General features: G+C 48.5%; 1 protein-coding gene across 2 annotated transcripts in view; it reads right to left on the bottom strand.

The window, feature by feature from the left end:
• Positions 1-14,090, bottom strand: part of NCMAP (non-compact myelin associated protein) — a 51,002-nt gene extending 36,912 nt beyond the window's left edge. Inside the window, exons 1-2 of one of the 2 annotated variants that reach the window (XM_038006187.2) lie at positions 3,014-3,125; positions 2,812-2,925 (exon numbers count right to left, since the gene is read on the bottom strand). In XM_038006187.2, the coding sequence (XP_037862115.1) occupies positions 2,812-2,816 (5 nt within the window). In that variant the 5' untranslated portion in view covers positions 2,817-2,925; positions 3,014-3,125. Of the gene's footprint in view, positions 1-2,811; positions 2,926-3,013; positions 3,126-14,010 lie in introns of those variants that run through there. The other variant, XM_038006198.2, reaches the window with a different exon arrangement.
• Positions 14,091-14,145: the final 55 nt, after the last annotated feature.

A 14,145-nucleotide genomic window follows, 5' to 3' on the forward strand; every position in this document is an offset into this window, starting at 1 on the left:
AAAAAAAAAAAATTAGCCGGGCGTGGTGGCTCACACCTGTGGTCCCATCTAGAGGTTGAGGTGGGAGATCACTTGAGTCCAGGAGTTCAAGGCTGCAGTGAGCAGTGATTGTGCCACTGTACTCCAGCCTGGGTCACAGAGCAAGAAAAATTGTCTCAAAAAAAATTTTTTTTAAGTGAGGAAACTGAGGCCCAAGGAGGTTAAGTAACTTGTCCAAGGTCACCAACTGAGGAAGGACGTGACCCCAAAGAATCTGACTTCAGAGTCTGCTCCATGTTTTGAAGGCTTGAAGAGGAGAATTTAATGAGCACTTACTATGTGCCGAGCACTTTTATGAAAACTTTATGAATAAGCTTTTATTTGTATAGTTTACATTTTTATTTGTATAACTCATTTCATTCCATGTCAGCCCTAGGAGGTGGGTGTCGTTATTTCCATTTTACAGGTAGAGAAACTGAGGCCCAGAGAGACTAAGTATCCTGAGGTCACACAGCCAGTGAAAGTGGCAGAACTAGGTGGAACTTAGGCCAAATACACCAGAGTTCATGCTTTTGGCCACTCCACTTTACTGCTGCCGCTCAATCAATGCACATTGTTATTATTATTATTTGACTGAGACTTTATGAGGTGGGAAGGGAAGAATGCCAGTCTAGGTGGGAAGAACAATGGGAGTGAAGTCTAGGGAGGAGGGGGTGGGAACAGGCACACTAGAGAAGGAAAGTGTAGGATTTCGTGAGTAGGTGGAAGACCGAAGGTCACAGCAGAGTGAAGTCTAGTGCCCAGGGAGGGCCAGAGTGGAGCCTAGATTCAAGAAATATGTTGGGGCCGGGCATGGTATCTCACGCCTGTAATCCCAGCACTTTGGGAAGCCGAGGTAGGTGGATCACCTGAGGTCAGGAGTTCGAGATCAGCCTGGCCAACATGGTGAAACCCCATCTCTACAAAAAATACAAAAATCAGCCGGGTATGGTGGCAGGTGCCTATAATCCCAACTACTCAGGAGGCTGAGGCAGGAGAATCACTTGAATCCAGAGGTTGCAGTGAGCTGAGATCACACCATTGGGCAACAGAGCAAGTCTTCAAAGAAACAAAACAAAACAAAAAATATATTGGGAATTAAAGCTGTGGAAGGTCTTCCTCCACAGTAAGAAACTACCATGCTCTGGGCTCTCAAGAACCCCTATATTATGAGCTGGGTATGGTGACACATGCCGGTAGTCCTAGCTACTTAGAAGGCTTATTCAGAGCTACTTGGAAGACTGAGGCAGGAGGATCTCTTGAGCCCAGGAGTTTGAGTCCAGCCTGGGCAATGTATCAAGACCCCTGCCTCTAACAACAACAACAAAAAGGATCCCTATTATGGGATTAGTTTGTTATGGATTCAGTTTGAGATGCTTGAAAATGAACCAGTAGTGGTCATAGCCAAACTGACCTGGCTCGGCTGGGTGGCTTTCAGAAAGTTACTTAACCTCTCTGTGCCTACATCTCCTTTTCTGTAAAGTGGAGGTAATAACAGGACCCTCTTCATGGGGTTGCTGTTTAATACTACTACCACTAATAATAAATATAAAGTCTCTGGCAGTGTTTGGCACAAAGCAGCCCTTTAATACATTTCCTTTCTCTCCCCTCCTCCACCTCTAGGAAGATCTCCCCAAACCCGCAGCCACACGAGAATCGAGGTTAAAATCAGCAATGGATCTAGTACCACCGAGGTCCCCGAGGACCCCAGGTCAGTAAGGCGAGGGAGGAAGAAGAGAGGGCAATGTCAAGCCATCCAGTTTCCAAATGTGTCTAAGACAGAAAAAGGAATAACTAGAACTTGTTTCCCTCTTCTTCCTGCTGTGTCAACTCCGAGTTACATAACTGAGCTTCTCTGTGAGGTGCCTCATAGGGGCCTCCAGGAGGCAGGGTTGGCAGTGACATAAATAAATATTTCTGTGCTCTCTGCCCCTGGGCTCAGGTTCTGAGCAAATACCACAGCCTGAGAGGGAGGCCATGACAAGGAGGAAGCTCTGGGCTGTGAGTTGCCCCGTGTTCCAGGCCCAGCCCTGCCTGGAAGGATGTGAACGGGTCACAGGCGGGTGCCTAATTAGGTGACGAGCGGTCACGGGAGTGTGACCTGGAAGGAGAGATTCCAGTACGGCCAGGGCATCGTGGAACCCTTGGTCGATTCTCTCTATGGATAGAATTGAGGCCACTCTCCTGCCCCACCTGGTATTCAATGCCCTTTACAATTCATTCCCCGTCACCTCTCTCCTGCCTCCTCTCCCATCCCATCTGGGCACCCACATACTCCACACCGCAGCTCCTTGAGGCTATTGAGTTTTCCCCAAGATTTGTCCCCTCTCTGGGAATGTCCTCCACTTCTTGCCTCCTCCATGAACTAGAAAGAGGGTGGAGTAGACAAAGATAAGGGCTTTAGAATTAAACTGGGGATTGAACTCCAGCTCAGTCGTGTCCCCTTGGGCTCACGACTTAGCCTCCACGCCTGTTTCCTCAACCGTAAAGGAGGCTTTGCGACTCCTCTCTAGTTTTCTTGTGACACTCAAAGGAGATGATAATTGTTAATATTAAGTGTCAATCACTTAGCCTTACTGTATCGACCAGGCCTGTGTAAGGGTTTGGTGTGCCTAAGTCGCTTTAGCAGTGCACGTTAACCCCCTAGCAGAATGCCTGGGCCTAGTGGGTGCTGATAATCTCAGCTCCTTTTTCTCCAAGACCTGCCCAAAGCCTCTCCTCCTATCTCAAGGAGGTCAGGCTCCTCTGAGACTCTTCACAGCATCTCATAGGTGCCTTAGTGATAGCACTTACCACATGAAAGTGTTGTTTTCCGTAGGGAGGTCCAGCTTCCTTTCTATTCTAGGTGCTCCCTGGGGGACAGACCTGCCTTAGTCATAGCCATCCTGCCAGCACCCAGCACAAGGCCTGCCATTTAGAAGGCACTTGAATGAATAAACGCGTGAATGCGTGCGTGCATATAGGCTGCGTGGAAGAGATGGGCTTAGGCAGGTACCTGAGGATGGGTTGGTTCCGAACATACGCTTGACTCTCTGGGGTCCGGCTCCCTGAGCTCAGGGCCTGGGCCCTCTCAGCTCCATGCAGACTCAAGGGGCAAGTCACAGCCTCCTTTGTACTTTTACATTGGATATTGGGTATTTTTATAGTAAAAAAAAAAAAAAAAAAAAACAGGATATTTGTCCCGGCAAAGGGTTTTTGGGCCACGAGTCATCCAAGAGGGAATCTAGAAGCTATGGACTGGAGTTTCCAGGATTCAGGTTTATGAATCATAGACTCACCTCCACAGTGCCTGGTCTGGCATTGTACCCAGCATGCAATAATTGTCTAATAAATGCTTAGTGGATTTGAGGCGGTGTGCTTTTTATGCCATTGTGGGGCTGGGATGTGTAACTGTGAAGGAATAGAAGCCTCCAGCCTCTTCCCTGGGGAGCCACCTGTTGAAGGAACTAGAATTACAGACCTTTGCTTTCTGCACGGTTTCTACATTGTTCCAATAGCAATGATCATTTCCAACTTGCTGCAGAATAAAGTTCTAATGATCTGTTGTGGGAATCAAGGTCTTCCATGAACTTGCCTCAGTCTTACTGCACCAGCCCCTGTCTCCTCCTCCCTTCCCCCCGCCAGGCAGAAAGAGCAATTTCCTGTCTCCAAAACTCACCAGTGCTTCCCAGCTATGCAAATTGCAGTTTCCAAAGACAGCCTCATAATATCTCCCATTCCATATTCTCTCCTGCAGTGGGACCCGGCCACGGCCCACATCAAGAGGCGGAGTCCATTTCTCCACTCCCTTGAGTCTGGGTGGGCCCTGTGACTGCTTAGACCACTAGAATATGTCAGAAATGGCCAGGCGCATGGCTCATACCTGTCATCCCAGCATTTGGGGAGGCTGAAGTGGGAGGATCACTTGAGCCCAGGAGTTAGAGACCAGCCTGGGAGCATTAGTTTGTTTTCTTACTGCTGTAAAGAACTGCCCAAGACTGGGTTATTTATAAAGGAACGAGGTTTAACTGCCTTGAAGTCCGGCACGGCTGCGAGGCCTCAGGAAACTTACAATCGTGGAGGAAGGAGAAGGGGAAGCAAGGTAACTTCTTCACAAGGCGGCAGGTAGGAGAAGTGCCAAGTGAAAGGGGAAGAGCCCCTTATAGAACTATCAGATCTCATGAGAACTCACTCACTATCATGAGAATAGCATGCAGGAAACCACCACAGTGATTCAATTACCTCCATCTTGTCTCTCCCTCGACAAGTGGGTATTAAGGGGATTACAATTCAAGATGAAATTTGGGTGGGGACACAAAGCCTAACCATATCACTGGGCAACAGAGTGAGACCCTGTCTCTACAAAAAAAAAAAAAAACACACACACACACACACAAATTAGCCAGGTGTGGTGGTGCGCACCTGTAGTCTCACCTACTCGAGAGGCTGGTGAAATTGAGAATATGAAAGACCAGGAACAAAAGCAGGGAGAAATAACAGATGCCATACAAAGGAACAAAAATCAGGTTGGCATTATACTTCTCAACAGCAATACCCGATAAAGGAAGTCAAAGAAGTGAGGTGGGTGGATTGATTGAACCAGGAGGTGGAGGCTGCAGTGAGCCATGATCACGCCACTGCACTCCAGCCTGGGTGACAGAGTGAGACTGTATCTCAAAACACACACACACACATACACACACATACACACAATCTTCTATCACTTCTAAAAATGGAAAACCAGTGTCACTTGCCATTAATAGAAGGTAACAATGACATAAATTAGATGAAATAGATCAATGTCATTAAATTTTAGCTAGACAGTGTCACCTCCCAAACTGTCCAAGCCCAGGATTCACTCTCTCCTTGTTGAAAAGATGAACAAGTGTTGCAGTGACATTGGTACCCAGACTCTGGGTTCCAGTATCTGGGCAGTTACGGTGTATCAGCTTCCAGGTCACTGGATCCAAGATGTATGTGTCCTTGAATTCAACAGTTCCCTGTCAAGTTCAGTTTCAATCTCCAGGGCAGCCTTGAGATTCTTCCACTTTCCTAGCTATGGCAGATGCTGTAGCTCCCCAGTCTGGCCAGTTCTGCAGTATTTTGGGAGCCTCTAGCCTTTCCTATATTAAAAAAAACAAAAACAAAAACAAAAAAACAAAAAACGAGGTGTATAAAATCCCCTCCTGCCTAAAATGCCAAGTATTGCACTGAAGCCTGACTTCCCACAGCTTTTGCAGGATCTCCTGAATATTTCTTTTATTATTTATTTCCTGCAAGAGTATTTTCAATGTGGGTCTTTGTGCATTCCACCTTCTGAGGCTTTATTTGCCTAAGAATATTTTTATTGTGACCTCATGTTTGAATGACAAATTGGCTGGCTTTAAAATTCTGGATTGAAAGAGTTCTTTTTTTAAAATTACTAGTGACATCACTTCTTTGACTTTCTTTATCGGGTATTGCTGTTGAGAAGTATAATGCCAATCCAATTCTTGTTCCTTTGTATGGCACCTGTTATTTCTTCCTGCTCTTCTTCCTGGTCTTTCATATTCTTAATCTCTCCATGATACCTATGTGTGAATTTTTCCTTATTCTTTTCTACTGTTGGTTACTCTATGAGCCCTTTCAATCTGCACTCATTTAAAAAAAATTTGGAACATTTAAATCTCCATTATTTCTTCAATTATTTATTTCCTCATCTCCACTTTTATTTTTCTTTCCTTTTGGGAATCATACGTCTACTCTCCATCTCTCTCAGCATTTTTTTTTTTTTTTGAGACAATCTCACTGTGTTGCCCAGGCTGGAGTGCAGTGGCGTGATTTCAGGTCACTGCAACCTCCAATCTCCCGGGTTCAAGTGATCCTCCTCTTGCCTCAGCCTCCCGAGTAGCTGGGATTACAGGCATCCACCACTACACTCAGCTAATTTTTGTATTTTTAGTAGTGATGGGGTTTTACCATGTTGGCCAGGCTGGTCTCAAACTCCTGACCTCAAATGATCTACCTGCCTCGGCCTCCCAAAATGCTGGGATTACAGGCGTGAGCCACTGCGCCTGGCCTCTCTCAGCTTTTCTTTTCTATGTGTTGTCTCGGTTTCTTTCCCTGTTGCTTCTGGGGATAATTCTCAATCTGATCATCCTATCTACTCGCAAATTCTTCAGTTGTATCCATCCTGATATTCAGGCCATCTATTATGTCTTTTATTTTTTTAATCTTAAATTTTTCATAGCTAATGTTTTGGCTTGGTTCTCTCTTATGACTGCTTTTTTTCCTCTTCATTGCAGCAGTTTTTTAATGAAAACTGTATGTAAGATTACTTTATTCCTACATCTTCCCAATTGCATTTTCCTTGTATTTGGGCTTTTCTATTCCTACTTGGTGAGATTTAGCTTTCTGCTCAAGGATCTCAGTCTTCGTTCAGGGTTAAGCGCCCTGCTGGGGCGAATGGCCAGCCTTCTTCCCCTGCACATGTCCAATGCAGATAACATATTTCTTCCCATAAACTTGGACCACTTTGCTAATTTGCTGACCTCTGTAGTGTCCTTGTGCAAACTGAGCTTCTTCATGCTTTCAGATGGGCATGGACCGAACATTATATTTCTGTCTCAGCTCTTTGGAAAGAGGAGAAGACATAATCTTCCTGTAAATATGGGAAGCTGCATAACAATACTGCTTATGGTTCTTGTGAGAGTCACAAAGATTTCTTGACTTTCAGAAGTCCCTTAATTTCTGTTTTTGTTTGTTTGTTTTTGTTTTTGAGAAGAAGTTGCTTTGTTGTTGCCTAGGCTGGAGTACAATGGCGTGATCTGGGCTCACCACAACCTCCGCCTCCCGGTTCAAGCGATTCTCCTGCCTCAGCCTCCCGAAGTAGCTGGGATTACAGGCATGCACCACCATGCCCGGCTAATTTTGTATTTTTAGTAGAGACAGGGTTTCCCCATGTTGGTCAGGCTGGTCTTAAACTCCTGACCTCAGGTGATCTGCCCACCTCAGCCTCCCAAATTGCTGGGACTACAGGCCACCATGCCCGGCCAAGTCACTGAATTTCATTTTGGCCACTGTTGCTTTCTTAGTGATAGCTGAGAAAGGGAAGTGCCTGTGACTTCTTGTTCTTACATTATTTCATGAATTTCTTCCTTTATCTCTTTAAGTATAATCATGCTTTACTTTAAAATCTTGGTCCATCTGCTTCAATAATTCTGCTCTGAATGGCATATGTGGTTTGATTTATCTTTCTTTTGTAGTAGCTGCATTTCTCAAGTGTCTAATTATTCCAGCAGGTGAGTTCATGTCCCCCCAGGGATGCCAGCTGTCTGGTAATGTGCCCTGGAGAAAGGGCATAAGGAGGGGGAAGGGATGAGCCCCAGGGCAGGAAGCCATGCAAGCATCCTTGGCTTTTCTGCCTGGCACTCTGCCAGCTTCACCTTTAAGTTCCCAGAGAAAAGCAGTCTTGGAGGCAGACTCTGCTTGGGAGATTCTCCCAGCTGGGGGTGGGGATGGGACTTCAGGGGTATTAGTGGGGAAGTCAACGCCTGATCCCCTGCCTGTTTTTATAATTCCTCACTCCAGCAGGGCTGTAGCTGCCAATATCTGCACCAAAGTGACAGGCAGTGATTGTTTCAAGACAAAGAGCAGGGGACCCGAAGCAGGTGAGCTTCTCTGAAGGACAGAGCAGTGGGTGGAAAGGGCAAGAGTTCAGGCTCTGGGGTCTGTCAAGCATTCGTTCATTCCACATTGAAAGCTGGTATGTGGCGGGCATTGTGTTGGGTGATAGGGAGACAGTGGGGAACCGGGCACAGTCCTCACCTTCAGGGAGGTTACAGTCTGACAACAAACTAACAGACGTGGATCCATGTTGGCACTGCCAGCTGGGCAACTCGCTTAGTCTTTCCAAGCCTCAGTTTCTTCATCTGCAAGATGGAGATGATAATAGCACTAATGTATCGGGTTCCTAAGGCTTATCAGGAGACAAGGCTGCAAAGTGATTCGTAGAATGCCTGGCACGTTGAAGGCTCTCAAAAATGTTAATTATTTTTGTCCTTATTGTGACTAATGACGCTGTTACTGGGAATGAGGAACTTGGAGCTGTTTAGAAAAAAGATAAATGAATTGCTTTTCATCCTCTGGGCAAACCAGTTACCCTTAGGAGACAGAACATTCAGAATTTCAAAGAAAGAGGATTGAGTGGGCGTGGCTCTTAAAAAGTTGAGGTAAAAAGCAGCAAGGCAAAGAAACAAACCAAGTTTCATTTTCTAGCAAGAACTATTAATATCATTAAAGGTGTTCAGATTTTGGATAACAGAGCTCCTTCTCCAGGTCTTCGTCCCTCCCCCACTTCTTTTTTTTTTTTTTTTTTTTTTTTTTTTTTGAGATAAAGTCTCGCTCTTGTCCCCAGGCTGGAGTGCAGTGGTGTGATCTCGGCTCACTGCAACCTCTGCCTCCCAGATTCAAGCAATTCTCCTCCCTCAGCATCCCTAGTAGGGGTATTACAGGTACATACCCACCACACCTGGCTAATGTTTTATTTTAAGTAGAGACAGGGTTTCACTATGTTGGCCAGGCTGGCCTCGAACTCCTGACCTCAGGTGATCTGCCCGTCTCAGTTTCCCAAAGTGCTGGGATTACAGGCGTGAGCCACCGCGCCCGGCCCCTCCCTTCCTTCTTTCTTGCTGAAGGCAGTACTGTGAGCTTAGAGCTTCCACAGCGTTGGGCCGGGCTGGAGTTTCATCCCCTTTCTTGTTGGCTGGAGGACCCAGGTCTCCATTAGGCGCAGGTGGCATGATGCCCAGAGTACTTTTAGGGGCCCACAAAAAATGTTTTCATTTCTTTTAAAATCCAGAGGAAAAAGTGACTTTCAGGTTGAAGAAGATGTTTTGATATACCCATGCAGTCATATAAATATCATTGTAAATATTTTTTTCTTTTTTTGAAACAGACTTTCATTCTTGTCACCCAGGCTGGAGTGCAATGGTGCGATCTCGACTCACTGCAACCTCTGCCTTCCCCATTCAAACGATTCTCCTGCCTCCGCCTTCCAAGTAGCTGAGATTACAGGTGCCCGCCACCACGCCCAGCTATTTTTTTTTTTTTTTTTTTTTTTTTGTATTTTTAGTAGAGACGGGGTTTCACCATACTGGCCAGGCTGGTCTCAAACTCCTGACCTCCGGTGATCTGCCCTCCTCAGCCTCCCAAAGTGCTGGGATTATAGGCGTGAGTCATTGCACCAGCACGATTTTAAATATTTCTTATGGGGCATGGGGCCCATGAAGGCAAAATTGCCCCAGGCTCAGGGAAGTCAGAATGCATCCCCAAGGACACCATGGAACAATAATACTCATCTCTGGGGGTGTTAAAGGGCCAGGGCTTTTATAGCACTCAGCACTGTGTGGGCACCTAAGAAGCTCTCGGCAAGCAAGTTAACCATTTGTTTCCTCTATGAACTATAAGTTGAAACCTTAGGAAACCTCCAGGAGGGTCATGGGATTGGGCACAGCAGTGAGGGGAAGTTGCACAATTGCTTTTTTTTTTTTTTTTTCTATGAGATAGGGTCTTGCTCTGTCACCCAGGCTGGAGTGCAGTGGTGCCATCACGGCTCACGACAGCCTCAACCTCCTGGGCTTGATTCTCCCACCTCAGCCTCCTGAGTAGCTGGGACCACAGGCGCACAACACCATGCTTGCTAAAGTTTTTGTTATTTGTAGAGACAGGGTCTCCCTATGTTGGCCAGACTGGTCTCAAACTCCTGGGCTCAAGTGATCCTCCTGCCTTGGCATGAGCCACCACCCCAGGCCCACATTTGTTTTTTATTACGCGACAGACTAAGGAAATACCCCAGTTGGAGGAACAGATGAAAACTTCAAAGCAAGGCCACTGTGTTTTGGGGTGTGCAAGGAACCAGACAGGCAGCAAAAAGAGCTCTTTCTGAATTCCCAGTGCAGGTGTTAGCAAGCACTGAAGAGGTGGGCCGAGTCAATGAACAAATGAATGAACCAATAATGAGGGAATTGTGGGAGGAAGTTTTAAATCCTGAGGTTGTTTGCCCCAAAAGGTAGCTCCCCAGACACAAGTTTCTTCGGCAGCAAAGGGAAACTTTTTTTTTTTTTTGAGATGGAGTCTGGCTCTGTCTCCCAGGCTGGAGTGCAGTGGCGCGCGATCTCGGCTCACTGCAAGCTCCACCTCCCGGGTCCATGCCATTCTCCTGCCTCAGCCTCCGGAGTAGCTGGGACTACAGGCACCCGCCACCATGCCTGGCTGATTTTTCGTGTTTTTAGTAGAGACGGGGTTTCACCATGTTAGCCAGGATGGTCTTGATCTCCTGACTTCGTGCATGATCCGCCTGCCTCAGCCTCCCAAAGTGCTGGGATTACAGACGTGAGCCACCGTGCCTGGCCACAAATTCTTAATAGGTGATTGCAGAGGGTACTATCGTCTCTGGTTAAATTAGGAAACTGAGGCTCAGAGAGGTGATGTGGCTTGAGGCAGAGTACAGGGCTTAACACCCTGCTCATCTCCGCCTCCTCCGGGCTGTTACTTGGAGCAAAGCCCTCCAAACCCAGAGGCCCCAGGAGGGTACCGGCCCCACAAGGGCCCCCATAGTTCAGGTGTGTCCAGTCCAGGCAGGAGGCCCCTCGGAGAAGGCCTGAGCCCAGCTAGAGAACAGGCTTCTCTGTCTTAGAGGTTGGCACGCCCTCTGTTCCTTCCTTAGACTAAACTGCAGCCACTACCTTGGGGAATTTCAAACCAGCTCCAGCTCTGGTTCCACCCCCTCAGCTTCACCTACACCCCTACCTTGCTCAGGAATCCACCGAGACTCACTGCTGGCTCTTTTCTTGACTCAGTCCCCTTCCTTCTTCCTGCCTCCTCCTGCCCACCTAGGATCTGTACTTCTGATTAGTAATTCATTTCAGTGTAAACAGCAAGACATCCATCCTTCTAGGTCCCAAAGAAAAGAGCAGGACTCCAGGGGCCGAGGTGCCAACGACTGCCTCAGGAGACTGGATGGATGGTGATGGGGAAACCGATAGGGGAACTAGAACCAGGCTTGGAGGTTGTCCGGGAGAAACAAACCAGCTGCTGCTTCCGGGCTGACTTCAGAGGCCCTTGGACAGCAGCATGCAAAGTGGACATCTTACCGCAGGCACTTCTGGCCAGCAACAGGTTTAGCCCACGTTACAAAAGTTCTGTTTTGGATATTTCTCTTCAATATCAAATATATATCTTTTTAAAAGTCAGGAGAATGGATGTAATTTTGGGTCTTTTCATCATACATGAGGGTTTTTTTTTAAGAAATTAAAAGAGTTTATTGGGCAACTTAAAATCCACTTTACCTTTCTTTTTCTTTTCTTTTTAACCTTTCATCCCAATTTATTGGAAGACTGTAAAGTAAAGGGAAGTGTTGCTGCATTTACAATTCCCAGAGAACTGCACCGCTTACTGAGTGTGGAAAGCAGTTGGAGTTAGGAGAAATGGCCTTCCCAGCTCTATATGACTCTGAACATCATATCCAGATTCTGGTTTGCAAACCCTGAGAGTGGCAGTGTGCTCTGCTCCCTGTAGAGACCCTGTCACCTCTAACACACCATGACCCTGTGTCCCAGGAGCAACAGGATGGGAGGGGGTTCAGCTTGGACGTCACTTTCTCCTCTGGGAGCCCCGGGAACAGCGACATAGTGTGAGGCCTCCCCCTTGGGTGTCAATGTCTAGCACTAGATCCTTTTCTGAGAAGAGGCATTGGTGATGGTGGGAGAGAAAGTGGAGGTGCCAAATGTGAGACAGGGGGTGGGGACAGTGGGGGGACCACACAATGAAACAAGAAGCTCATGGTCAGTTAGTCAGAATCTCTTCTCTCAAAGCCAAAGCGCCGTCCCTCAGCCTGGGTGAATGCATTCTACATGGATTCCTTGAGCCCCTCCTGTGAGCCAGACGCCATGCTAGGTAGGGACACAGTGAGAAGCAAGGCAAGCTTGCCTCCCTGCTTTTCTAGAGCTTAGGGCAAAACACAGATATTAAACAAGGGTTGTTGGCAATTACGGAAAGTGGTACAAGGAGAAGCTTCGAACTTGGCCCTTTTAGGGGGTCCAACGCCTCCTGACTGTTGATGTACTCCTCCAGTCTCCACCTCCACTTTAGACCTTTGCTTCTCACATATTCGTGGTCAACCCAGGGAGATGGAAACCCACTGCAGCTGCCTGCCAGGATGTCACAAAACTAAAACTAGCTTTGCTTAGAGTGGCTCTACCTCAAGGACACAGCTCCTTCCTGGCTCCAGGCAGGAATGACCACAGTCCACATGGTGCTATAGAGCCCAGGAACTGGCCCAGGGGATAAGCTGTTGATAGGAAACCACTACACCAGATTCCCACAGAGCCCAGCCAGTTCCTCAAGCCCAGCTCACTATCTGCCCAGCTCACCGCACATGCCGTGGCTGGCTGGCTTGGCACTATGCTGCCTCCCCACAGCTCACCTCGGCCCCAGCCAGCAAAGAGCCCAGCAGGGACAAGGTGAAGAATGCCCCACACCATGAAGGGATCATGGGAAGCCCCTTCCCTTTTCCTCCTCCCCTCCCACCAGGCATTCATGGTCCTTTGGTGTCTCCTGACTGCCTTTCTTTCCCATCTCCCCACTTAGAGGACATGAGTAAAGCTATTGGTCTACTTAGAGTTCCTCCTCCATCATCCACTCCCATGGGCTGCTAGGACTCAGGATTCCAGTGCCCTTCTCTACCCCGGTGCTCCGGCTGTGCCTATCACTTTCTACTACCACCACCAACACACGCACGTGCACACACACAACTTACACACATGCACACATACACACATGCACTATAGGAGGGGGTGTCTATAATCTGTTGCTCTGGGTTTATGCTTATAACTGTTCCATCCACCTAGACCACTGTCTCTGGCATCCATACCCACCTCTTAGAACCAGCCACCTGTAAATTCACTATTCGTGTCAAGCATTGTACTTCATACTCATTCATTCATTCATTGGACAAATATGTATTGAGACCTACTGCGTGCTGGACACCATGCTGGTGCTGGGGATACAAGGGTGAACCAAATAGGAATCATCCCTGCCCCCAAGCAGCTGCTAGCAGACATTAATAGCTCGTGTTTATTGAGTGCCTACTATATACCGACCCTGTATTAAGCACTTTCTGAATTATCTGATTTAATCTGTCAGAGAAATTGTTTCATTTAAGGAGCACATCAAACTGAACCATAGAGAAAAGTGTAGACTTGCCCGAGACTGTTGGACGGCCTTGGCTGAGGGGTAAAGCAGGGACTCCAAAGTGCTGCCCTAACCACTACCTTTCCTTTCCCTGCCCCACTCAGATGCCACCTCCTCCAAGGAGGCTTCCGGAATCTTCTCCCAGACTCAAGGGCTGCCTTGGTCTCTCTAATCCAGCCTTCAAATTTGACACATCCATCTCCTCCTCCCACAAGGATACCCAGAGAACTGGAGCCGTCTCTGCATCCTTCCTCAGGAGCGCAGTTGGATGAGCGACCCCCGAGCCCCTCCAAAAGTGCGGCGGATCAGAACTAGAGCCCTGGGCTCCTTCTCTGCCATGGGTTTTCATCTCGCTGAATCGCAGATCTTCCAGAGGGGCCTCTGCATAGGGCCGACCCATCAAGGCGCCCATTTAACAGATGAGGCGGACAAGGCCCCAAGTGGGTAAAAGCTCCTTGCATCTCCAGGCCGGGTCAAGGTCGACCCCCTTTTCTTCCAGCGAGCCTTGGTCCCTCCGCCAGACGCTTGGGTGAGGAGGGGACAAGGAAACCCACTGGGGACGGTCAGCCTCCCTCCCACCACCCCGGACCAACGCCCTCTCGCGCAGACCCCAGGCACTTCCTCCAACAGAGGTGGGGGCGAGACTGGGGACCCCTCGTCCCCACCCCCAGGCCCTCCTTCGCCCAGCGCGGTCGGCAGGTGGACAGGAAGCCACCGCACCTAGGCCGGGCCGCTCCTCGCTCCTCGCAGCCCTGGGCGCCCCGGCGACCAGACGCCTCCTACCTGCTCTGTGGAGCCCCGCTCGGCCTCCCGCCAGCGCCGCCGCTCTCCCAGCCTGGGTCCCCGCCGCCGCCGGCGCTGCCACCCTGAGGATCCCGCCCCCACCCGGGGCGTCCCGCCCCCGGCCCCGCCCCGTGC

Source organism: Chlorocebus sabaeus, chromosome 20, assembly GCF_047675955.1.
Source record: "Chlorocebus sabaeus isolate Y175 chromosome 20, mChlSab1.0.hap1, whole genome shotgun sequence".
Lineage (NCBI taxonomy): Eukaryota > Metazoa > Chordata > Mammalia > Primates > Cercopithecidae > Chlorocebus > Chlorocebus sabaeus.